The sequence below is a fragment of the Stegostoma tigrinum genome, chromosome 1, assembly GCF_030684315.1.
Source record: "Stegostoma tigrinum isolate sSteTig4 chromosome 1, sSteTig4.hap1, whole genome shotgun sequence".
NCBI classification, from domain to species: Eukaryota; Metazoa; Chordata; class Chondrichthyes; order Orectolobiformes; family Stegostomatidae; genus Stegostoma; species Stegostoma tigrinum.
Genome location: NC_081354.1, coordinates 83,525,198 through 83,552,312, shown reverse-complemented (window position 1 = coordinate 83,552,312; position 27,115 = coordinate 83,525,198). Strand labels below are relative to the sequence as shown.

The window sequence follows — 27,115 nt, the reverse complement described above, 5'->3', positions numbered from 1 at the left end:
CATCCCCCCCACAGTGGTCGAGAACACCCTCGACAGAGTCTCCTGCATTTCCCGCAACTCACCCCTCACACCCCGCCCCTGCAATAACTAGCGAGTTTTGAGAAGATTTGTAGCTCAGGTTGAGGTTCTGGATGTGAGTTTGCTTGCTGAGCTGGAAGGTTATTTTTCAGACGTTTCATCACTTTTTTTGAAAAAAAAAATCTTTATTCATGAGATGTACAAAAAATAAAACATTTATACACCTACCCAGTCATGCATGCCAGTCTGCTTTACCCAGGGGGTACGTACACCAACTAAAGGGCAAAAAAAAAGCAGAGAAAATACCCCGGCAGTCGTCACCCTGCACAGTCCCCGTCGGCCCCCTGACCAGTCGGGGAAGGCGCCAGCTGGGCCCAGTTACCAGATAGGGCTCTTTTTTCCATTCTGGACGAGGGGTTTCATACGATGGTCTGTCCCCACTGCGCCTTGGCGGCGGCTGCCCCAAGCTTTAGCGCGACCCTCAGCACGTAGTCCTGGACCTTGGAGTGCGCCAGTCTGCAACACTCGGTCGGGGTCATTTCTTTCAGCTGGCAGACCAGCAAGTTGCAGGCAGACCAAAGAGCGTCTTTCACCGCATTGATGGTCCTCCCAGGCGCAGTTGATGTTGGTCTCGGTGTGCGTCCCGGGAAACAGCCCGTAGAGCATGGAGTACCGCGTCACAGAGCTGCTCGGGACGAACCTCGACAAATACCACTGCATCCCCCTCCAGACCTCCTGCACATAGGCACACTCCAGAAGGAGGTGATCAACAGTCTCGTCCCCCCCGCAGCCACCTCGAGGGCAGCGTGCGGTGGTGCAGAGATTCCGGGCATGCATAAAGGATCTCACTGGCAGAGCCCCTCTCACCGCCAGCCAAGCAATGTCCTTGTGCTTGTTTGAAAGTTCTGGCGATGAGGCGTTCTGCCAAACGACTTTGGCAGTCTGCGTGGGGAACCACACGACGGGATCCACCCTCTCCTTTTCCCGAAGGGTCCTGAGGATACTACATGCTGACCACTGCCTGACGGCCTTGTGGTCAAAGGTGTTTCCCTTCAAAAATTTCTCCACGAAGGACAGGTGGTACGGGACGGTCCAACTACTCGGAGCGTTCCGCGGGAACGAGGCCAGGCCCATCCCTCGCAACACCAGGGACAGGTAGACCCTCAGTAAGTAGTGACACTTGGTGTTTGCGTACTGAGGATCTACGCACAGCTTGATGCAGCCACACACAAAGGTAGCTGTCAGGGCGAGGGTGGCGTTCGGTACGCCCTCTCCCCCATTTCCCAGGTCTTTGTACATGGTGTCCCTGCGGACCCGGTCCATCCTCGACCCCCAGATGAAGTGGAAGATGGCGCGGGTGACCGCAGCGGCACAGGTCCAGGGAATAGGCCAGGCCTGCGCCACATACAACAGTACCGAAAGCCCCTCGCACCTGACAACCAGGTTCTTACCCGCAATGCAGAGGGACTGGAGCGTCCACCTGCCCAGCTTCTGCTTCAATTTGGTGATACGCTCCTCCCAAGTCTTAGTGCACGCCCCAGCTCCACCGAACCAAACACCCAGCACCTTCAGGTAGTCTGTCCTGACGGTGAAGGGGATGAAGGAGCAGTCGTCCCAGTTCCCAAAGAACATGACCTCGCTCTTACCCCGATTGACTTTGGCACCCAAGGCCAGTTCAAACTGGCCGCAGATGTCCAACAGTCTACTCACGGACTGATGATCGGTGCAGAAGACGGCGACATCGTCCATGTACAGGGAGGTCTTGACCTGAAGGCCTCCGCTGCCTGGGATAGTCACGCCCTTCAGGCTCATGTCCTTCCTGATGGATGCGACGAAGGGCTCCACACAGCAGACGAACAAGGCAGGAGAGAGCAGGCAGCCCTGCCTGACTCCAGATCTGACGGGAAAACTGTCCGATACCTACCCGTTGATTGAGACTGCACTAACGATGTTGGTGTATAGCAGCCGGATCCAATTGCGGATGCCCTCCCCGAACCCCAATTTGGAGAGGACGTCCCTCATGTAAGCATGAGAGACCCTGTCGAAGGCCTTCTCCTGGTCCAGGCTGACGAGGCAGATGTCCACCCGCCTGCCCTGTACATAGGCGATCGTATCCCTGATGAGTGCAAGGCTCTCAGCGATCTTCCCGCCCGGCACAGCACAGGTTTGGTCAGGGTGAATCACTGACTCCAGGACAGACCTGACCCGGTTGGCTATGACCTTGGCCAGGATTTTGTAGTCCACGTTCAATAGTGAAATGGGACGCCAATTCTTAATTTCTTCCCTCTCCCCCTTCCTCTTGTAAATGAGGGTGATGATGCCCTTCCTCATGGACTTGCACATTTCCCCTGCCCGAAGCGCACTATCGTACACCTCCAGCAGGTCCTGGCCGACCAGGTCCCACAGAGTGCGATACAGCTCGACCGGCAAGCCGTCGCTCCCGTGAGTCTTATTCCTCTCCAAGGACTTGAGGGCCCTGGTCAGCTCGTCCAGGGATATCGGCCGGTCCAGCCACTCCCTCATGCCAGCGTCTACGACCTCTGTGATAGACAACAGGAATGACTCGGAGGCCGTGCTGTCTGTGGGCTTCGTGTCGTACAGTCCGGCATAGAAGGATCTGCTGATCCTCAAAATGTCGGGCCGAGACAACGTCACCGAGCCGTCGTCCTCCTTCAGCTGGCTAAGCACAGAGCTCTCTTTGTGCAGCTTCTGAAAGAAGAAATACGAGCACGCCTCGTCCTGCTCCACGGAGCGGACCCTGGACCGGAAGATTATCCTGGAGGCCTCCGCAGCGAAGAGCGAGGCTTGCTGGCCCCTCACCTCACGGAGGTCCTCCGTGACATCGACCCCCATCAACTGCAGAAGGAGCAGGTTCTGCACCCTTTTCTGGAGTCGCGACAGCTTTCCCCGCCTCTCTCTTGCCTTCCGAACACCTTTTGAGGACAAAGACCCTCTTGATGTTCTCCTTCACCGTCTCCCACCAGTCGCCTGGAGACTCAGAGGAGTTTCGCGGTTCTCCAACCGGCGTATTCCCCCTTAAGCTCCTCGACGTTCTCTGGGGTCAACAGAGTTGTGTTGCGCTTCCACGTCCCCTTGCCGGCCGGCTAGTCATCCTGTAAATGACAGTCAGCCAGCAGGAGGCAGTGGTCAGAGGAGAACACTGGCTCGACGCCGGTGGACCTGACCGAGAACGCCCGTGACACAAACAGGAAGTCTATCCTTGAGCGAATAGACCCGTCTGGCCGCGACCAGGTGTACCTCCGCTGCACGCCGTCTGCAGGGGTGCTGAAGACGTCGAGCAGCTTGGCGTCCTTCACCGTGCCCATCAGAAATCTGGACGTGACGTCCAGTTGACTCCCCCCACCCGCTGTCCCCATGCCGGATCTTCCATCTGCATCAATGATGCAGTTGAAGTCTCCGCCTAGGATGACCGGCCTGGACGTAGCCAGCAGGGATGGAAGCCGCTGCAGGACGGCCGACCGCTCACTCCGTACCGCTGGGGCGTACACGTTGATCAGCGTCAGGGGAGCGTTCCTGTAGGTGACGTCAGCCACTAGGAGGCGCCCCCCCCCACCACCTGAAGTTGAGAGATGGTGAAGTTGCGCCCCCGCAGCAGAATAGCCAGGCCCGAGGAGCGACAGTCGTTACCGACCAGATCGAAGGCCCACGGGTCCAGGCGCCCGACCATTTCCCGTACCTGCTGAGGTGCGGTATCCCGCACTCCTGCAGAAACAGGAGGTCCACCTTGACGGTGGTCAGGTAGGCCAACGTGGACACACATCTTGCGGTGGACTTGACGCTGCCCACATTAATGCTCACAACTTGTACCCCCATTGTGGGCAGTGACCGCAGTACCCTCCCCAAGTCCAAGGTCCAGCCCCTCCATCTGTTCCTTCATGCCCATTGCCCGGGCTAACTGCTGGACGCTCTCCGTGCTCAGGAAACCGTCCGTGCTGCCTTCCGGGTGGCATCACCCCGTCGGAGTTATGGAGGCAGGAGAGTCCTGCTCTGGGTCAGGCTGGGGATGCGCTGTTTCCTCCTTCCCGCCTGGAAGTTCCGGGGAGCCCTCCAGTGCCCCAGCAGCACGTGACTGGGTGTCGGAGGGAGCCTCAGGACGCCTCCCGTCACCTGGAAGTGAGGTGCTGCTTTCCTTCTCCCTTGTGATCTTTAGCTTCTGCTTTGGGCGGGCCCTCTCCGAATCCCCCTCGTCAGAGGAGCTCTTATAGCCCCCCTGGACCTGCCTCTTCCCGCCTGATGGTTGCGGTTCCTGGGCCCGTCGACGCACCTTCCTCCTCGCTTTCCGGACCGTCGTCCACTCCCCTGGGTCGCCTGTCGCCGCCTCCATCAACTCCGGGGTGTGGGGGCGGGTGGGGAAGCGGAGCCTGCAGGGGCGCTTTGCTGGCATCGGGCTCATCCTGCGGGGCTGGGCCCTCCTGCACGACCTGGCCCTCCTGCACATTAGTGGGGTCCTTGCAGGGCACCTCCGCTCGGTTCACAATAAACAACTGCACCTCCCAGTCGCAAACCGTTTCCACTCCCCCTCCCATTCTTTAGACGACATGTCCATCATGGGCCTCCTGCAGTGCCACAATGATGCCACCCGAAGGTTGCAGGAACAGCAACTCATATTCCGCTTGGGAACCCTGTAGCCCAATGGTATTAATGTGGACTTCACAAGCTTCAAAATCTCCCCTTCCCCCACTGCATCCCAAAACCAGCCCAGTTTGTCCCCTCCCCCCACTGCATCACAAAACCAGCCCAGCTCGTCCCCTCCACCCACTGCATCCCAAAACCAGCCCAGCCTGTCTCCACTTCCCTAACCTGTTCTTCCTCTCACCCATCCCTTCCTCCCACCTCAAGCCGCACCTCCATTTCCTACCTACTACCTCAACCCGCCTCCTTGACCTGTCCGTCTTCCTTCGACTGACCTATCCCCTCCCTACCTCCCCACCTACACTCTCTCCACCTATCTTCTTTTCTCTCCATCTTCGGTCCGCCTCCCCCTCCCTCCCTATTTATTCCAGAACCCTCACCCCATCCCCCTCTCTGATGAAGGGTCTAGGCCCGAAACATCAGCTTTTGTGCTCCTGAGATGCTGCTTGGCCTGCTGTGTTCATCCAGCTCCACACTTTGTTATCATCTTTAGAGCTCTACTGTACAGAGCACTAGCCAGTCATGGATCTTGACAATGAACTTATAATGAAGTCACCTGGCTGACGTATCAACAAAAACAGACTAAACAGATGGCCAAGATGCACATTGAATTTTTCCAACCAGAGTTTTCCAATCTCAATGCCTCTTCTAAACAATACGCAATGTTGAGGTATACTGAGTCATCAACTGAAAGAGGAAGTAATCAGTAGGAGATTTGCTTGTCCATGTTGGCATGACATTTCATGCAGTCTGGTGTTGACGTGGAGGCATTCTGAAGAAGTGTCCCAGTTTCTCTAGCAATTTCTGTTTTTGTTTCAAGCATATCATGAACTCCTTGCTGGATTGCAAAATGCTGCCGGTGAATCAGGACATTCCCTGGTACACTGACAGAAATCTCTGGGACACTAACTATCGCACATGACTCCCTGAGTATGAATTGTTTATCTGTTAATTCATTTAGGGTAGGCATGGTCTAGAGGCATTACCGCTAGACTATTAATCCTGAAACCCAACTGATGTTCTGGGGATCCAGGTTCGAAACCCACCTCAGCAGAAGGTTGAATTTGAATTTACTTTGGGAGACTCAGTGGCTCAGTGGTTAGAACTGCTGCCTCACAGCACCAGTGACCCTCATTCAATTCCACCCTCAGGCAACTGTCTGTGTAGAGTTTGCACGTTCTCTCCGTGTCTGCGTGGTTTTCTGCCGGGTGCTCCGGTTCCCTCCTGTAGTCCAAAGATATGCAGGCTGGGTGGATTGACCGTGCCATATTGCCCGTAGTGTTCAGGGATGTGTAGATTTGGTGGGTAATGGAGGGATGGGTCTTGGTGGAATGCTTTGAGGCTTGGTGTGGACTGGTTTGGCCAAAGGGCCTGTTTCCACACTGTAGGGATTCTATGATAATAAATTCTACATATGTCAATGAGAGGCTTGTAGGTTTGACTGAGCTACCTGTGTATTTGTCAGTGTGGATGGTTCATCTGCTTTCATTTTTTATTAGGCTTTTTATAGTGATTTTACACAATTGAGTGGATTGCTATTTCCTTTCAGGAAGGAAGGTAACATTGTAGGACTAGAGTCAAGGCCTGTAAAGCTGGCAGATTTTCTAAGCAAATTGTTTTTTGACAGTAATCTAATTAGGTTCCAATATCATTATTGTAAATACTATTTTACAAATCTGGATGCTTTTACTTAAATTTTAAAAGCCCCAGCTCCAGTGCGGGGATTTGAGTTAATATCCTCTCAAATGGATTAGTCTAAAGCACTAAATTACTAGTCTAGTAACATAAGCTATATGCTACCTCTCTCATAATGATGCCTATAGAAGTTGTGATTAGTGTTAATAAGCAACTGTGATATCTAAGGAAACAGCCAATTGTTACAAATACAAATCTATTTTCTAAAGGAGGGTAATTACCAGAACCAGCTGAAAGCACTCGAAGAGGATCTTTTAAAGTCCCAGAGTGAGGCCTCTGAGCTGCAAAAAGAGAAAATACTTCTTCGAGAAGCACTTTCACAACTCAAAAAGGAGCTTGAGTCAAGCAATCAGAAAGTTGTCCAGCACAGAAGTGAAGCGGAGCAACATCAGAAGTTGGTAGCTCATTGACCAAACAATTTGGACTGAATTTTAAATGTTCTTTGTTTTTTGTTTTTGATCAAACTGTACCCACTGTATCTACTGGACAGATAAAAGTTGCTGGAAAAACTCAGCAGGTCTGGCAGCATCTTAAAAGGAAAAAAAGTGTTAATGTTTCAGGTCTGGTGACCCTTCCTCAGAACCAGTTCTGAGGAGGGGTCACTGGAGCTGAAACATTAACTCTGTCTTTTTTTTTCTTCAAAGATGCTGCCAGACCTGCTGAGCATTTCCAGCCACTTTGTTTTTGTTCCTGATTTACCACATCTGCAGTTATTTCTGTTTTTATGAGTATAGTTTGATATTGAGCTTAACAGTTGATCTAAGAGCTATATCTAGTACAATGGGAATGATTCTGAAGCCACCAGGATTGGATCTCTTGAGGCAGTCTATTATGTGGGTGAAGGCCTGGCACACATGGTCACTGTTCCAATTTGGGTTGTTTCTCAATTGTGAAGTAATAGCTGTATCTGCTTTGGTACATCCATAAGGTTGCTGAGGGTCACCCACCTTTTGCGTGAGAGGTTAAAACCTGGGGCTTCATCATTTGACTCAGTGATCAGATTTTTCTTTTTGATGAGTAGTTTGAATTCCTATGTCAATAAGAATGTTTTCATTGTCAGCCAGTGGTGTAATATGAGGAGGATACCTTCCCTCTGATACAAGGAGTTTCAGTGGTGCTAGCACAGGGAGATACTCTGGCTGTGTTTTCTAAAAATTCTTTCATGGATCTGGGCATCACTGGTAAGTCCAGCATTTGTTGCCACTTCCTAATTGTCCCAGAGAAGTGAAAGTTGAACTTTCTTCTTGACCCACTGCACCCATGTGCTGTAGATGTGCCCACAGTGCTGTTGGGGAGGGAGTTCCAGGATTTTGACCCCAATTGAAGTTGATCTCAGCTTTCCCAGGAATAATTCTTAACTTTCTGGAGATGGCTGTCTACCACATTTTCTGATGGCTCCTGTACCAGGTTGAGCAGTACCACTCTGCTGATGGGGAGGTTGGGGCAAATGTTGCATAGTCTAGTGTGATGTGGTCCTGCTACACCAAATGGTATCCTCCATTGGTAGACTAAAAAAAAGTTTTATTCAACAGTGGAAAGGTAATGGATTAAAGGGTGCCATTCCAATTTGTTCCACAGGTTCCTTTCTCAAGCCACTCTTATTTGCAATACGAATGATCAGAACTTAAGATTTGAAGGAAGATAGCTGCCATCTTTGGCTCTGGCTGCAATTTCTATTAGCCTCCCTGATCACTGGCTAGGTTCAAACCACCCTGCATGAAATCTCTGCTTTTAGCCTGAGTTGATTCTCGTCTATAACCATTCTATCACGAAGACTCCTTTCCTTCACCTTTCTAATATCACACATCTTAACCCCTTTGCCAGAATGTAAAGAATAGAATTTAATGGCAAAATCATTAAGGATAGTCAAGGTGGGATTGATATCAAATTGGAGACTTAAAGTTTGAAATTGGTCTTGGGTGGTAGCATATCAGGGACCTGCTTGTTCTGAATATTGGGCAAGGTTTATAATGGACAGAGATCACAAAGCACACCATTTTGTGCTATTTTCCAAGATGAATGAATGCCCCAATACTACACCTGAGATTTGACATCACATGGGCTTTCCTTTATATTCACACGATTTTAACTAAGGCAGCAGTGAGGAATGCTTTGCCTTCCAGAAAAGGAGATTAAGCAGGTCTGCTAATCTTATATTGATTTCCACTGACTGTTGTTTTGTGCAAATTGTAAAAACACCACAATGAAAGTGCAATAATATTAATTATTGGGTCTGTGTAAAGATGATCACCTGACAAGTAATGTTCTCCTTGAAATGTTCCATGGACCAGATTTCCCTCCCGGCCATAAAGCAACAGCTTTCACTGTTCAGCTCATGCACGGTTGCCTCAAGGTTAATGTATGCCTGTCAGTGGCAATTTCTATTAATCCTAGACTTAATCCAGTGTAGTTCGCTAGACAAAAGGACCTGTGGCAACTGAGAGCAGGGCAAGCAGCAAACAAGTTCTTCAGCCAAACAGTTTTAAGAATCTTTATTATCAACCACGAAGCAGTGAGTAAAAAGTGCTGAATGTAGATTATCTTTAAATCATTTGAGCAGAAAGTGAAATAAATATTGGAATACTCAAGTAGTAATAATAAAATATGGAGTTAAAAGAAGAAAATAGATTTTTAAAAATATGACATTTTAATTTATTCTAAGATTACTTGTTTGTAAGATTAAATTTTCTTGGTGAGGGAGGTTGTTCATCAGAAATTTGCACTCTTTGCAACCAGTGAAAACACATTTACTGTGAAATGTATGAGCCCTAACCTTTCCCACTAATATTATTGTGTGACTGGTAGATTATTACCATAGATTATTGCCATTATGATTTTGTTGCTTAACATTGTCACTACATTGTCTTACTACTTTTTCCTCGATGTCCAAGGTCTCTGCAAGAAGAGTTTAAGGCTCAGCATGAAAGAGAAATGAACTTTCTGAAGCAAAACCACCTGAAAGAAATTCAAGGGATTGTGTCTGATTTCAGCAGCTCCCAAACCCGTCTCCAAGCAAAGATAGTTTCCTTGGAAACAGAGTAAGTGCTACATTATTGCTTAAATGCACATCTACGTGGAATGAAAATAAGTAACATGTTTGCTTGGTCTACATAAAGATAACTATCTGACAACTGATGTCTTGAAAAGATCCATGACTAGATCCTAAGGCCATTGCACTGATGTATCATGTGCCAAAACTTGGAGTGAAAACCAGTCCAAATACTGGTGTCCAGGATTTCTTGCCAATTTATGGGTCAGCTCCTGCAGTAGTTCAGTGCCTCCTTCATATAGGTAAAATCATGCAAAACAGATTAAATTTGCCAAGATTTAATGAACAGAATAAAACCACAATCAGAATCAACTTTGTCTTTTCTCAGTTTACGGCTTAATCGTATATTTCTTTCACTTTAACTTATGCTGTTAATAATATTGCATTGGTTTGAGTTTTGGCAGGCTTTTCTTGTGTACGAGAGATACAATTGCAGACATTTTTGCTCGCCATTGGGTAGAATAAGCTGCATGCTTTTTTCCAACCACTGCCTTAACTCTCTCTCTTGAGGGTTATTATATTGTCAAGCTGCGGTATAATGTGTTATTACAATTTGTTGATAAGTGACTCAATCCATAACAGGCTCTTGCAAACCTGCAATCATTTTCAGAGTGAAAGAGATGGAAGAAAAATCAAAGAAGCGTGAATCCAAACCAGAAGATTTGCATCATATTAGCGAACTTCAAGATAAGTTATCTGAACGTGACCAGGTTATCAAAAAACTTCTGGTAAGTATATTTTATTTGAGATAGAAATTAAGATATAGATCTAGTGTTCTCTGAAAAATAATCTATCCTCATTCAGCCGGTTTTTTTGGTCCTTTGTTTATTACCTGTGAGAGTTGGTGGCAAAATAGCCTCTTGAAAAACTACCATCAGTGTGATGTAGATACACCTCACTGGTATTAGGACAGGAGCTCCCAGACTTGCAACCTGCGATAATGGAGTGGTGGTAAAATTGAAGGGTAACTTGCATATGGTGCTGCTTCCATCTATCTGCTGCAGCCCTTCTTCTAAGTAGTAGAAATTACAGGTTTGGAAAATGCCATCGAAGGAGCCTCATTGTGTTGTTGCAGTGCATCTTGTAGATTGAGGAAGTAAATGTTTAAGATGATGGATGGGCTGGCAATCAATTTGGTTGCTTTGTCCTGTCTTGTTGAGCACCTTGAGGGGTTGTTGCAGCTTCACTTACCGAGGCAAGTGGAGAGTTTTCCATCATACTCCAGATTTGTACCTTACAAATCGGCTATGGGGATTCAGGAGATGTGTCACTCACCACAGAATTCTCCAGCCTGCTCTTGTAATCCATATATTTATATCAGTCTAGTCTGGTCACATTCTGGTTAAATGTTAACCTCCAAGGGTTTTTGATAATGGGAGATTGTGTTAGTGATGCCATTGAATGTCAGGGGAAAATGGTTAGATTCTCTTTTGTTGAAGGTGGTCATCTGCAAGTAATTTTGTAGCCCAAATGTTGTTTGGTATTTATGGAGGATATTCAGATCATGCTAAATATGGACACAGACTGCTTCAGTATCTTGGAGTCATGCATGGTGCTGAATATTGTGCAATCATCAGTGAACATCCCCACTTCTGACCTTATGAGGTGGTGATCAGAGCAGCCGAAGATGATTGGGCCAAGGGCTGTATCCTGAGGGATTCTTGATGTGATGTCCTGGAATAGATGATTTAACCTGCAATAACTACGATCAATTTTCTTCGTGCAAAGCATAATTAATGTCTTAATTCTAACCTTTCATTTATTTATAAGTCTACATTTTTGGAAATTGAAAGCAGATTTGATTTCAATCATATCACAGGCTTTTTAATAGTGAGTCGGTTTAATTCTTCACTATCTATTAAAGGGGAAAATGTAAATCCAGGAGCATCTCGCAATATTTTCAAAAGAAGGTTACTTCTCCAAACTCATGTTTGAAAACTGAAAAGCAAAGGTTTAAGTATGGCATTCCTGTGACAAACATTTTACTGTGAAATACAGATTCAAATACAGTTGAGGAGACAGAAGATGATTGTCTTTCACAGTGACAGCCGTCATGCTTCAATAGGAAATCTTTATCACCACAGTGTTATTCACTTCAACAGAACAGTTATTTCTGCCGAGGACACATTTGAGGCTGTGCAATTAACTGCATTCTGGCTGTCTTGGATTTCTTCCTTGCTCAAATATGACGGGGGATAAAAGGGAGCCATGAATTTCTGGCAGGCGTTCAGTGCCTGCGTCATTTTGCAAACTAGCCATCATGAAATTGCAATGCGTAAAATGAAATCAAAGGTGTAACTTTACAATGGAAGTGTTGGATTAATTACAAATCTCCTGTGTAGGCTCCTGAGATAAGAGTCTGAACAATGCAACAGCACCTCCCATGATGCTTAATACTCCCAAGCATATTATAAGGTATTAGGTTTTGTTGCAATAAATATGACTTTGTCTGTAGATAGTTTCTGATTTAGCAGTGCTGCTTCCTGAATGTTAATATTTGCCACTTGTATTTAAAATATTTCTGCTTTAACTTGATCAAAGTGTGAAATGCCAATGCCAGGGAATTGGGTGCATTTCCATTTTGTACTCCTAACATTGCATTATCAGTCAATTTGGTTAATTTTTTTTATTGTCTCAGATGCATTTATAAAATACTGAGACCCGTATAAAAATATTTGCAGCTGTCAATATTCACATTCTACCGCTTGTAGTACACACCCATTATACCTCCAAACTAATCCCCTACCTTTGTCAATTTTGCTGATAGGCTTGTGGAAATCCATATAGATAATACCCTTAGGAATTTCATTATTGGGCAGATTTGCTACCTTCTGCCAAAACAAAATTGCCAAGATTTGCCGCCGAGTAACTGGCAGATTCACAGCGATGCCCCTAAGCACCCTGTGAAATGTAGAGTGCAGGCTGAATAAATGCTCATCTCCACGTCCTTTAAGATTTCAGTTAGTGCTGAGTAAGGATGGGAAACCAGTATGATCAGAGTTTCTCCACCTGAATTAAACCAGGATTCTGCACAGGAAAACCCAGTATTTCTGGGCTTCATTCTCACCACCTAATTCTGCTTGTTCAAGTCTGAGCCAAAAGTAGAGCATTGGTTAGTGATTGTGGGATAGATGTGATTTTGTGCTGCATCAGAAGTGGGGGCTTCTGATATATTAGGATCATCATTCAGAGAAGGTAGTGATGTTGTAATATTTTCACAGAACGGGTGATCCAGAATCAGAACATGGGCTCAAACCCACTATGAAATTTGAAGTTAAATAACTTTTTTTAAAAATCTGGAAAAGCTAGTCTAATGGTGACTGTGTAACCACTGTTGATATTTGTAAAAACCCATCTGGCTCACTAATTACCCGAAGGGAAGGAAATCTTCCCCGTCTGGATCTGAAGTCATATGTAGGCCAATGTGGATGACTGTGAATCAGTGATAAATGCTGGCTCTGGCCAGTGATGTCCACATCCCATGAATGAATAGAAAAATAGTATCATACTCTGTAAGGCAGCAGATGAAAGACTAATAATGAATGCAGTTTTAGTTCAGTACTGCATTCTAGAGTTTGCTTCATATCAATGCCGTAGAAGAGAAGGTTAATTTGTGAGAAGGAGACTCTCACCAGAAAGAAAGGTGAGCATGGGTGATATTAAGCATTTGGAGTCCAGAAAGGGTATTATGAAAGACTGTATAGGGAAGAATGTAAGTGCATCAAAAACAATGGATTTCAGAGAAATATGAATAGTATCAAAGCAATAAAAATTGTGGCATGTTGAATTGTGACAATACAATACAATACAATTTAAGAGGTATGTTTTGCCTTTTGTAAATGAATAAATGTTGAGAGAGAGAGAGAGAGAGAGAGGGGTGACAAGCAGTCTACTGAAAACCAATAAACAGTTTGTGAGGCCTTGGGGGTTTGTTTTGTAAAGTCGAAACAATAGAAGCAGGCTGAATATATGGGGTCAAGCTCCCACAGAACCAGTATTTTTAATATAAATGTTTCAGTAGCAGCTGCTAGGGTCTTGAAGCTGGATGTGGAAGCTGTATTACCTCTCCCTGTTGCAGCCAAAAGCTGGGGGTTTTCTTCCTGCTGCTAGAAATACGTGAGACAATCTATTTTACTGAATTTGCCTTTGCCAATTTTGAGTTTATGGGGTTTACTATGTTGGAATAGTTACTGTTTAGTAGCTAAATATTTATTATTCTCAAAGTTTCCCAATAGGGTTGCTATTCCAAGTTATTTCCTTTGTTGTATTATAACTATAGTGTATGAATAAAGTGTGTTTTGCTTCAAGACTGATAGTTTGAGTAATCAGTATTACATCTGGAATGCAAAGCCTGGCACTCGCATTTTAAAATAAGAAAAAGTTAGGGTCCAGGTTATCATCTTAATATATTTTCAGGGGGTTTGGCCTGGTCCAAAACACAATGCACTAACATATGGCAAAAGACACGAGTTATTACCAACTTGCCTTATATTGCACAATTAATGCAGAGAAGCACCCCAAGGTACTTGTAGTGTGAAAGAAACACCAAACTGAAGAAGGACAGCCTAGGAATAATCAAAAGCTTGAAGGTATAGGGACTTCTGTTAAGAACAGATGCACAAGAAGTTAGAATCCAAAAAAAAATTGATTTCATATCCCTCCTTTGAATTTTTCTGACTATTGGAGGCTCAATACAGTTAAAGCATTAAGAGATTTAAATGCAGAGATGAGAATTTTAAGTTACGGGATTAGGAGCTAATGTAGGCCAATGACAGAAAGTGTTAATGAATAAGTAGGACCGAATTTGAGATGGAATATAGGTAGCAGAGCTTTTAGATAAATTGAGGTTTAGCCAGAAAATGTTGGAATATTGTATCAGGCAATACATGGAGGAGGATATACATGGTAGATGGGTTGACTTGGAATGGCATGGTCAATAAAACAGAGACCCAAGGAACACCAAGGGTTGAGATTTTGAGGCATGGCTGGTAATGGGACTTGAGATTATTCTCTTGTTTTTCTCTGGTATTTTAGAAAAAAGTGTACTGATGAAAAAGGAATCTGAAGCAAACTTTCACAAAACTGAAGATAAGAGTTATGGGACCAAAATTTCAGGAGCCCAAAGGAGGGGTGGGGGGTGGAAACTGGCAAACCTAGAGTTTTCTACCACAGCTGATGCACCAGTAAGGTTCTGCCCGAAGCCATTTTAAAAGTGGCTGCATCTTGGGCTGAATGGCTACCTACTCACAAAGTGGGTAGGTATTATTAATTATCCTTATTGACTGTCTACTGCTGCCTTTTACACTCCATACTGATTGGCAGTCAAGACCCCTTTTCAAGTGGTTAAAATCGAGCTTCTGAAGTGAAGAGGATTCCTGCTGGCAGATGCAGGACAAGCATCAGCTTCATAAACCAACAACCACATACACTGTACTGCAGTGACCATGGTGATGACATTACAGCTGTTGCCTCCTTCTGTTTCCATAAATTTAGAAACAAAGTCAGAGGGCGTTGCCATCTTATGTCTCTCCTCACACTCTCCCCTACGTACCTTGATGACTCCAATTTTTCATTTGCGGAGAACCTTCAGTTGATCCCCCAGCTTTGGGAACTGACCTACCACTTTAAGTGAACAGTGAGCAGGCTTTCTTGTAGACACAATGCAGGATCAGCACCCAGACATTCTCCTAATACAGGGTTCCCAACACATTGAAAAGGTGGTGAGAAAATATCTTCTCAATGTTTTATCCTTTTCCAATAAACTGAACATGCAAGATTCATACATGATGCGTAACACATTGCTAAGTGCTGGATGGCACAATTTAAACAAATAGCATAAATGAACAATAGAACACAGAACAGTACAGCACAGAACAGGCCCTTCAGCCCATGATGTTGTGCTGACCATTGATCCTCATGTATGCACCCTCCAAATTTCTGTGACCATATGCATGTCCAGCAGTCTCTTAAATGACCCAAATGACCTTGCTTCCACAACTGCTGCTGGCAACGCATTCCATGCTCTCTCAACTCTGTGTAAAGAACCCGCCTCTGACATCCCCTCTATACTTTCCTCCAACCAGCTTAAAACTATGACCCCTCGTGTTAGCCATTTCTGCCCTGGGAAATAGTCTCTGGCTATCAACTCTATCTATGCCTCTCATTATCTTGTACACCTCAATTAGGTCCCCTTTTCTCCGATGAAAAAAGTCCAAGCTCAGTCAACCTCTCTTCATAAGATAAGCCCTCCAGTCCAGGCAGCATCCTGGTAAACCTCCTCTGAACCCTCTCCAAAGCATCCACATCTTTCCTATAATAGGGCAATCAGAACTGGACACAGTATTCCAAGTGCGGTCTAACCAAAGCTTTATAGAGCTGCAACAACATCTCACAACTCTTAAACTCAATCCCCCTGTTAATGAAAGCCAAAACACCATATGCTTTCTTAACAACCCTGTCCACTTGGGTGGCCATTTTAAGGGATCTATGTATCTGCACACCAAGATCCCTCTGTTCCTCCACACTGTCAAGAATCCTATCCTTAATCCTGTACTCAGCTTTCAAATTTGACCTTCCAAAATGCATCACCTCGCATTTATCCAGGTTGAACTCCATCTGTCACCTCTCAGCCCATCTCTGCATCCTGTCAATGTCCCGCTGCAGCCTACAACAGCCCTCTATACTGTCAACGACACCTCCAACCTTTGTGTCGTCTGCAAACTTGCTGACCCATCCTTCAATCCCCTCATCCAAGTCATTTAATAAAAATTACAAACAGTAGAGGCCCAAGGACAGAGCCCTGTGAAACACCACTCACCACTGACTTCCAGGCAGAATATTTTCCTTCTACTACCACTGGCTGCCTTCTGTTGGCCAGCCAATTCTGTATCCAGACAGCTAAGTTCCCCTGTATCCCATTCCTCCTGACCTTCTGAATGAGCCTACCATGGGGAACTTTATCAAATGCCTTACTGAAGTCCATATACACCACATCCACAGCTCGACCCTCATCAACTCTTCTAGTCACATCCTCAAAGAACTCTAAGTTTGTGAGGCATGACCTGCCCGTCACAAAGCCGTGTTGACTGCATTTGATCAAGCCATGCTCTTCCAGATGGTCATAAATCCTATCCCTCCAGAATCCTTTCTAACACCTTGCAGACGACAGACGTGAGACTTACTGGTCTGTAATTGCCGGGGATTTCCCTATTTCCTTTCTTGAAGAGAGGAATTACATTTGCCTCTCTCCAGTCCTCAAGTACGACTCCAGTGGAGAGCGAGGATGCAAAGATCCTCGCAAGTGGCAAAGCAATTGCATTTCTCGCTTCCCAAAGCAGCCGAGGACAAATCTGGTCCGGGCCTGGCGACTTGTCAATCTTGATGTTTGACAAAATTTTCAGCACATCAGCTTCCTCTATCTCTATCCATTCCAGCATGCGCACCTGCTGTTCAAAGATTTCATTCACTACAAAGTTCGTTTCTTTCTTAAAGACAGAAGCAAAAAACTCATTTAGGGCTTCCCCTACCTCCTCAGACTCCACACACAAGTTCCCTATGCTATCCCTGATCGGCCCTACTCTTTCTTTGATCATTCTCTTATTTCTCACATAAGTGTAAAATGCCTTTGTGTTTTCCCTGATTCCTTCTGCCAAGCCTTTCTCGTGCCTCCTCCTGGCTCTCCTCAGACCACTTTTGAGCTCCTTCCTTGCCTGTGAGTAATCCTCTCTAGCTGAACTTGACCCTAGCTCCCTCCACCTTATGTAAGCTACCTTCTTCCTCTTCACAAGAAGCTCTACCGCTCTCGTCATCCAAGGTTCCTTTATCTTACTCCTCCTTGCCTGTCTCAGAGGGACATATTTACTCATCACTCGCAACAACTGTTCCTTAAACAGTCTCCACATGTCTATAGTGCCCTTACCATGGAACAATTGCTCCCAGTCCATGCTTCCTAACTCATGTCTAATCGCGTCATAGTTTCCTCTTCCCCAATTAAATATCCTCCCATTCTGCCTAATCCTCTCCTTCTCCATAGCTATGTAGAACGCGAGGCAGTTATGGTCACTATCACCAAAATGCTCTCCCACCACAAGATCTGATACCTGCTCCGGCTCATTTCCGAGCACCAAGTCTAGAATGGCCTCCCCCCTCGTCGGCCTGTCAACGTACTGAGTTAGGATGTAGCACAATACAGTATCTGGCAATAATTTAGTGATATCTGTTGTTTTGAAATCTATTAGTAATTTTAAAATTATCTATTCACAGTACACTCTATTGCAAATCATTTCACTTTTTGTTATTGAATTAGATTTTAAAGATTAAAATTTTAAAGCTTTCAAAACATTTCCCAAAATTTTTTAGGAAATTTGTTTTTAAATTGTCATTTGAATTCAATGGAAATGAAAGTCTTTTTATCTAAAAAGGATGCTAATTTATTATCACCAACTTTACTATAGTGGTACACATGCAATTCATCTCTCCAGAATCTGACACAATGCTGCAAGATTCGATCAATTTCCCTGAGGGAAAGCCAGATTGACTTTAATCATCAACTTCCTTCCTTCCTCTAATTAGATCAAGCAGTTTGCAGTGATGACTGTTATTGCTGGGATGATAACATAACCTCCACCAATACTACAATTACCCCTTCTGTTTCAGTGCTTCAGAAATGAAATATCTGGTTCTATTATGCAGAGTTATCTCAGTTGAATATTCAAGTGGATCAGGCAAAAGAGCAAGGGGGCCATGACAACAAGGGAGTGAATTGGTGGGGGTGCTTTTGTAAAAGGGCTGCTGTTTGCCACATTGTACTGTCTATATTTTACTCCATGGAAAATAACATAGCCAGTGGTCAGAGATGCTATAGATCAGGATTGAGAGATGTGAAGCACAATGAGGAGGCTATTGAGCAAAAGGATTTTGTAATAGAGTCTGATTCTTGACCTTTTATTTCAAGTTGATACTGTACAGTTAACTGGTGTACTTTAGCAATTCTTTGTCATGGAGAGGCTCCTGAATTAAGTTTTCTTCAGCAGCAGCTTTAGTGAGCATTGCACACAGTTTGCATGCAGATTTCCAGTGTTGTTGGTGCCTCCTGGTAATATAGAGACTGGGTGTCCATCTGAGTGATCACTTTTTTCTTGTATTACCCATCTCCGATTTCACCGTAATTCAACATGCTAAGTCAGAGTCCTCAAAGATTTTTTTGAAGGGGTGGCTAAAGTAGCTGACGGGGGACTGTGGATGTTATTTATAAGGACTTCCTCAAAATATTGGCTGAAGTGTCCCTTAAGTGACAGCTAAGCAAAGACCATGGAATTGAAGAATAATTATTAACCTGGCTAAGAAGTTGGATGAATTGTGACGGACAATAGGGCGAATGGACAGATATTCTAACTGGCAGGCTGAGCAGAGTGATGACTTGTAAGTATCTGTGGGACCTGAAGTCATTTAGAAATAAGTAAACTATTTAAATGATATAATAAAGAATTACATGTGTGGTTGCCACTGACACTAAGAACTCACTGGAAATCAAGCACTACTACTGTGTGGACTGTCACAAATGTACAAATGATTGATTGAATCACTAATACAGCAAAGAACAAAAGAACAATACACCACAGGAACAGGCCCTTTGGCTCTCCAAGCCTGTACCACCACATTTTTCCCTTCATACTAAAACTGTCTTCACTCGCAGGATCAGTAGCCCTCGATTCCCTTCCTATTCATGTATTCGTCGAGATGCTGCTTGAATGTCTGTTTCCACCACTCCACCAGTACCTCTGGCAGCATGTTCCCTGCACTCATCACCCTTTGCATTTTTTTTAAAAAAGTGCCTCGCACATCTCTTTTAAACTTAGCCCCTCTCCACTCTCTCTCTGCTTGAACCCATCTTCCCCTAGTAATTGACAGCTTCACCCTGGGGGAAGAAGCCTCGTATTTTCCACTCTATCAATTGCCATTCACAATCTTTTAAACTTCAGCTAGGTCACATCCCCTCAATCACGTGTTCCGGTGAAAACAAACCCAGTCTAACCAACCTTTTCCTCATAGCTAAAATACCCCATACCAGGTAGCATCCTGCTAAACCTTTTCTGTACCCTCTCCAAAGCATCCATGTCTTTATGATAGTGTAGTGGCTGAAACTATATGCAATATTCCAAGAGTGTCCTAACTAAAGTTCTGTAAAGCTGCAGCATAACTTGTCTATCCTTATACTCAGTGCCCCTTCCAATGAAGACAAGCAGGCCATAAGCGTTTCTTACTACCTTATCCACCGGTACTGCCACCGTCAGTGATCGGCAGACCTGAACACCCAGATCCCTCTGCATTATCAATATTCCCAAGGGTTCCACCATTCACTGTATAATCTCCACCTGTACTTGACCTTCCAAAATGCAACACCTCATATTTGTCCAGGCTTAAACTTCCGTCTGCCATTTTTCTGCCATGCCTCCAGCTGATCTATATCTTGCTGTATCCTCTGACAATCTTCCTCACTATCTGCAACTCTACCAATCTTTGTATCGTCCACAAACTTATTAATTAGACCAGCTTATGGTTTCCTCCAAATCATTTATGTAGATCATGAACAGCAGAGGTCCCAGCACTGATCCCTGTGGAACACCACTAGTCACAGCCCTACATTCTGAAAAGCATCCTTCCACCACTACTGTCTGTCACCCATGACTAAGCCAGTTCCATATCCATCTTACCAGCTCACCCGATACTATGTAACATCAGAGATAGTAGGAACGGCTGTGCTAAACAATCTGAGATAACAACGTGTAGAGCTGGATGAACACAGCAGGTCAGGCAGCATCAGAAGAGCAGAAAAGCTAACGTTCCCAGTCTGGGCCCTTCCTCAGAAATGGGGGGAGGGGTAGGGGACTCTGGAATAAATAGTGCTAAAGGTGGGAGGCAATGATGGGAGGTGGATAAAGAACAAATATGTGGAGAGAAGACAGGTCAAGGATGCAGGGATGGATCCAGTAAAGGTGCGTGTAGGTAGGGAGTTGAGATGGGGGTTGGTCAGTTGAGGAAAGAGACAGGTTGATGAGGGAGGTGGGGGTGGTGATTGGTCAGTGAGGTGGGAGGAGCAGATAAGTAGGAGAAAAGACTGACAGGTCAAGGAGGCGGGGACAAAATGGGTTGGTTTTGGGATGAGGTCGGGGGTGAGGACACTAAAACCTGTAAGTATACTAAACTTACTGGTACCTGCCACCCAGCACAGGCCCCTCCCACCCCTCCAAATCCCCAACCCTACCCAGAACCTTCCCCCACAATGTGGCTGCCGCCATTGGCCACTATTGGGGCACCCACGGATGATGTCACATCCCTGCTACATAGTCACACCTTTAAATTGAAAAAACTTAGATGAGGTAAAGGAGAAAATGATTAAAGGAAGAACCAGCTCAGCCAGGCAAAGGTGGCTGGTGGTAAACAGGGATTTACCGGCCTCCTTTTCATGAAGGGAACAGATAGCCTTCAGGCTATCCTGCTGGCGAAATGATGTGTAAAGGGATTTCTTATCCAGCTTGGGGCCAGAAGACTGAAAATGGCACTGAAATATAACATCAGACAAGTTACGGATGTAAGTTAGAAGAGACTGGTGGAGGGAAGATATAAGATTTGGGTGGGGCAGGAACAGGCTAAGACAGAAGATCAGACATAGCCCACTCGACCCATCACATCTGCTCCTCCATTGCTTGAGAACATGGCTGATCTGATCATTCTAAGCTTCACTTCCCTGCCTTTTTCCCTATAACCATTGATTCTCTTCCAGATTAAATATTTGCCTACCTTGGCCTTGAATATACTTAATTACCCAGCCTCAAATGTCATTTTTTAGTAAAGAATTCCAAACATTTACATCCCTCTAAGAGAAAAGAAAATACTTATCTGTCTTCACTGTGCAACACCTTATTTCTAAGGTTATATTCTGGTCATTGGCTCACCCACAAAATAAAACAACCTTACTTCTACCTGGTCAAGTCCCATAAGAATTCTGTATGTCTTAATGTGATTGCTTCTTACTTACTTTCAATTCCAACAAGTACAGGCCCAACCCACCTAACCTCTCCCTATAAGAGAGTTCCTCCATACCTGGTATTAGTGTAGTGAACCTTCTGTGGACTGTTTCCATAGCCAGTATGTCTTTCCTTGGGTAAAGGGCTCAAACTGTTCACAGTATTCCAGCTGTGGTCTGACTAATGCCTTGTACAGTATGAGCAAAATGTTGTACCGTTTATACTCCATTCTATTTCCCTTCCATATTACTTGCTGAACCTGGATACCTGCTTTTTGTGATTTGTGGATGAGGGCTCCCAGAGGCCTTTGTCGTCAAGCTTCCTGCAGTCCTCCCTCATTTAAATAATATTCAACTCCCCTAGTCTTCCTGTCAAAGTGCTTAACCTCACACTTGAAACATTGAGTCTACCAGGTTGGTCTGGCTTGTGGATTTTAGGAGGAAGGGAGAGGGGTTGTGCAGGGAAAACTTCCAGAGTATATGAGGTGAATGACAACCCTGCTTGATGTTTATTGGTGGGACCATGGCCTGGGGTGATACAAAGTATCTGAGAACAGTTGCTGAGCCTTTGCAAAGTGCAGAGGTCTGCATGCCAGGCAGCTAGAGAACTACATTAATAACAAAATCAGGGTTAAATCATTATCTGTTCCATTTGCTCCTCTTCCTCGGAAACTGGAGTTGAGTGTACAGTTTTGGTCTCCATATTTTATTGGCATTGAAGGCTGTTCAAAAGAGATTCACATGTTTATTGGACTGATTTATTAAGAACAGCTAAATAGGTAAGGTCTTTATTCATTAAAGCTTAGAATTAAGGATGATTTTATTGAAACATACAAGATTTGGAGGGTGCTTCAGGTTTTGTAGATGTTTCTATTGGTGGGGCAATCTCAAACTAGAGGACATAGTTGCAGAATAAGGGAATGCTAACTTAAACTGAAATGTGAAAGATTTTTTTTAAAGAGTAGTGGAAGTCTGGAATGCTGTATCCCCAAGAGTTGTGGAAGCTGGATCACAAAGTATTTAAAGAGAAGGTTATAGAAAATTGAAATATCGAAGGGTTGAGGGTTATGAAAAGCTGGCAATGAAAGAGTTGATCTGTCCCAGACTCCTGTGATCTCATGGAATGATGGGGCAGGCTCGAGGGGACAAATATTCCACTCTTGAGCCAAGTCTGTCGTTCTCAATAGATTAAATGAGTAAAGTTTTGAATATATGATAATAAACTGGTTTGAGCCAGAAAATTGTTCTAAGTTCATCCAAGTGCTTGACAAAATTCTTTAATCTATTAAATTGACAGGATGAAAGAAGGTTTCACCAATTAGCCATGGCCAACAACGAAAGCAGCATCAATAGAAGTATATATGGTGGAACCTTCACACCCACCTTGAAGGTAAAATAGACTTCATGCGTTAAAACAGCTGAAAGTTATGAATTATCCAGCTGCTACGATCCAGGCAAGAAATCTGGCTTGATAAACCGTTTTTTTTTTTAAATGAACATGGCTATCTTTCACTGAAGTTACAACACACGTAGAAACATAGGAATTAGCAAGAGTATGCAGTTCGGCCCTCTGATTCAGTGCCGTTTTCCCATTTTCACTTCATATCCCTTAATGTCTTCAGTATCTGAACGTGTATCAATCTCGCTCTTGAATATACTCAATGATCAAGTTTCCACAGCCTTCTGTGGAAGTGAATTCCACAGGTTGACCACCCTCTGAGTGAAGAAATATTTTCTCATTCGGTCCTGAATGGCCTGTCCTCTCTGCATCCAGCCTGTCTATCCCTGTTAGAATCATATATGTCATTATCTAAACTCTAGTGAACCTAGGCCCAATCAAACCCAATCGCTCCTCATGAGATAGTCTTGCTGCCCTCAGTATCGACCTACTGAACCTTCGTTGCACTTCCTATGTGGCAAGTACGTCTTTTTCTAGCTAGAACTAAAACTGCACAAAATACTGCAGGTGTGGTCTTACCAAGGACCTGTATAACAGCAGTAAGACATCTCTACTTATGAACTCAAATCCTCTTGCAATGAAGACCAATATACCATTTGCTTTCCTAGTTGCTTGTTGCACCTGCCGGTTTACTTTCACTGACTGGTGTACAAGTATGTCCAGATTCCTTTGTATACTCACATTTCCCCAATATATGTCATCATTTAAGTAATATCTACCTTTGTTTTTTCACTCCAAAGTGTACAGCTTTCACATTCAACTACATTATATTGTATCTGCCACGCGTTTGCCCAGACATTTAACTTTCCACACTCCATCATACACCGTTTTGTTTGTCAGCAAACTTGCAAAGTCAATATCTAGCAAATTGCAGATAAACAGCTGGGAGATATTTGAAATATTTCCTCTAATTTGTTGCAGAATTTTAAAACCTGCAGAAGGTTATGATTTTCTTCCTCCTCCCACCATCAGGATAATATTTGAGTCTATAAATGACCTGGCCTCAGACAATGAACTTTATCAGCAATTTACATATCAAATGGAAAATCAGTGGAAAAAGTGAAAGATTTTAGCCAATTAGTACAAGGGCAATTGTAGGAATAAATAATAAATGCAGCAATGCCCACATCCTGTCAACAAAAGAAAATAAAGTCTGTACCTATGAGACTCCACACTGTGTTATGGCACAGATTCCAGACCCCTCAAGCACTCAACTTTTAAGATTGTTCCATGACATCATAACATGTGGCAATCTGGTATAAAAGGTACCCATGTCCTCTTTATTCACTTTTTCTGTGTAACTGAGTTAGTGTCATTTGTCAGCCACGTGTCAATGTATTATAACAGTGAGCTGTACAGCAACATCAGTATGTACAGAAACCACACTGTGCAGGTGTGTGATATCGTAGCCTTGTAAATACCTAACACAATTATTGATGTTATATGGACTAACATACAAAATAAACTATAAAACATCAACCAGATTCAGATCGATTGGAATTGTTCATCTTCTGAACCTGAGAGGCTGATTACTCTTCATTAAGAAGGGTAATCATTTGTATAAAAAGCAGAAAGTGCCGGCAAAACTCAGCCAGTCTGGCAGCAGGACATGAGGAATCACTAGACTTAAAACATTTACTCTGCTTTCTCCCCAGACCTGCAGAGTTTCACCAGCAATTTTTGTTTTATTTGATCTTCAGCATCTCCAGTTGTTTGTTTTATTTCTGTTGTCTTGTGTTCCTAATTACTTGGTTTAACTTTTAGGGCTAGATTTAATTGGCAATTACAGCTGTCCCTCATTTAGCACTCCTAAAATCACAAGGTGCTAAATGAAAAATGTGCTAGAGATTATTTATCTGTAAGTGAACATGTGACAAGAGTGGCTTAAATTCCTGACCAATAACTTGTACATTAAAAACCCATCGGCTAATGTTGAACCTAACGCCCCAAAAATCTCTTTCCACGCATTTAATGCTCTTAGCTCCACGTCCCTGCTTGCTGCCCCTCTCTGATCACTTTGCTACATTCTTTTCTCTTCCCCTCCCCCAGTCTAGACAGAGGTCGTGAGTGAATGGGCAGCAGCAAGGAGTTTATCTGATTTAAGGAAGCGGTGAACAGGAGGGTGAAGACCGGGAGAGGTTAGGAAACGGTTCGGGGAAAAACACACTTTGCATTTATAATTACAGTACGATTCTTGAGAAATACACAAGGATGTAATGGTGCTGAATTGAAAATGAATGTCAAGGTCAGCACCATTATTTTGGATACATTCTCCAAATCATGACTAAAGAATGCACTTTAAAAGGGGGGTGGTGTTTATGACATACAAAGGCAGCAACTTGTAGTTTTATGCTGAACATTCTTCATCAAGACCACAATTCATGGAATGTCTCGCCATTGCCACAAATTCAATTCATGGATTGGTAATGTAATTCAGACCATCAAATTTTTCAAAAGATCTGGGTCATTATAGTACTTCCCTGCAAGGAGTAACTGATACAATTTAATGTGTTTTTTTTATGATCGTTAACTTCAGAAGAAGAGAACAGAAGACTTACCAGTCCGGGTGGTCAGTGTTCCCAACCTGAGTTCGTATGAGAAAAGTTTTCTAAGCTCAGAATTAAGTCCAACCAATAGGTTTCCTCTAATGACTAAATCTCCGAGCCTGGACCAAAGCCTCAGCAGTACATCAAGGTTATTGAATCAGCCTGCACAAGTCCAGCCAACTAAACAAGCCTCAAGGTATTAATGTACTCATTTATCTTGAAACTTTTATTTTATATCTTAAATCTCATTCATAGCTTCCAGTAATTTTTTTTGAACTGGGTGCTATAGTACATCAAGTTTTAGGCTGATGTGTTTATACTTGAATAGGCAGAGGATTGGGAATAAAGTCACGGGAATTAGAGATACTAGTTAGTGGATATGACTGTGAAATTTGACATGAACTAGTGAAGCCATAGATTGTGGTTTTTAAACTGATGGTTGGGTTTAAACAGAATCTTGCTGGCAATCACGCAAAGAATACTTACTGCCAGTACAATTTGATGCTTGGAGCCATAGCAGTGTAATTACTTACTGATCTCTCTCGGCTGAACGAGATGTCACACGTTTCTACTGAGCCCCAATCACCTGATCAGACAGATGGAAAATGTCCTACAGCCATTTTGTACATAAATAGGTATGCTTAAACATCTACTTTAATATTGTTATATATCTTTCATGTTGCTTATTTTAGGAAGTAATTCCTCAACTCTTGAAAACAAATCACTTGTAATTATTTCAGTAGTTGCCTCTTAATCATAATTGCAGACCTCAACGCAGCCTCAGTAACCTTTTCTGGAGTGGGGCTGGAGGGGTGGGGGATGAACTGATTAACTTCCTGGAAAAGAAATGTCACATCCAATTGACCTAATTTTGAAAGGCCTATGTTTCAGTAATGACCTGCTCAGGGAATGTTAAACCGACAGAGAGGGGCAGACTTCCTCTCCTCAGTGGACAGGGGATAAAGGGAATCTATTATAGTATAAAGAACATGGAGAAACAGTCTAAAAGGTATGAGCCTTAAAAATGCATAGGAGCAGAAAGACCTAGGGTGTATGCGTGCAAATCATTTAACAGTGACTGGACAGGTGGAGTACATAGTTAATAAAGCATACAGTCTCCTAAGTTTTATTAGTAAATGTAAAGATTACAAGAGCAGGATGGTTATGCTGAACCTGTAAAAGATACTGCTTAGACCTCAGCTGGAATATTGTGTAGCGTACTGCGTGTATACTAAAGGGGGGATGTAAATACATTGGACGCAATACAGAAGAGGTTTACAAGAATGGTTCCAGGGATGGGAAACTTCAGCAATGGTAGAATGAGAAGTTGGGAGAGGAGAAAGCTAAGTGGATATTTAATTGAAATAGTGGATAGGGAGAAACTATTCCACCCTATAACTAGATCAATAACGAGAGGGCACAATTCAAATCCGTTTGAAAAGAAGCAAATGTGATGCAAGAAGTAGCATTCTCATGCTACTTTGAGTCTCAAGTGCCCTGCCAGGAAGCATAGTGGAGGCAAGTTTAATTGTAGTACTCAAGATAACATCAGTTTACTGTTTAAATAGTAAAAATATGAAGGATTATGGGGAAAGAGTGGGACAACAGCTAAGTCATTATGCTTATTCAGAACACTAGTGCAGACATAATGGGCCAAATGCCTCCTGCAC

At 44.0% G+C, this 27,115-nt stretch overlaps 1 protein-coding gene across 6 annotated transcripts in view; it reads left to right on the top strand.

The window, feature by feature from the left end:
- LOC125459720 (protein FAM184B-like) overlaps window positions 1-27,115 on the top strand; it is a 169,848-nt gene that overhangs the window by 136,181 nt on the left and 6,552 nt on the right. For 3 of the 6 annotated variants that reach the window (XM_048546509.2, XM_048546486.2, XM_048546501.2), the window contains 5 exons: window positions 6,576-6,760; window positions 9,258-9,404; window positions 10,026-10,143; window positions 22,738-22,830; window positions 25,436-25,641. In XM_048546509.2, coding sequence (XP_048402466.1) covers window positions 6,576-6,760; window positions 9,258-9,404; window positions 10,026-10,143; window positions 22,738-22,830; window positions 25,436-25,641 — 749 coding nt within the window. The remainder of the gene's footprint in view (window positions 1-6,575; window positions 6,761-9,257; window positions 9,405-10,025; window positions 10,144-22,737; window positions 22,831-25,435; window positions 25,642-27,115) is intronic. The other 3 variants (XM_048546492.2, XM_048546519.2, XM_059646818.1) reach the window with 3 other exon arrangements.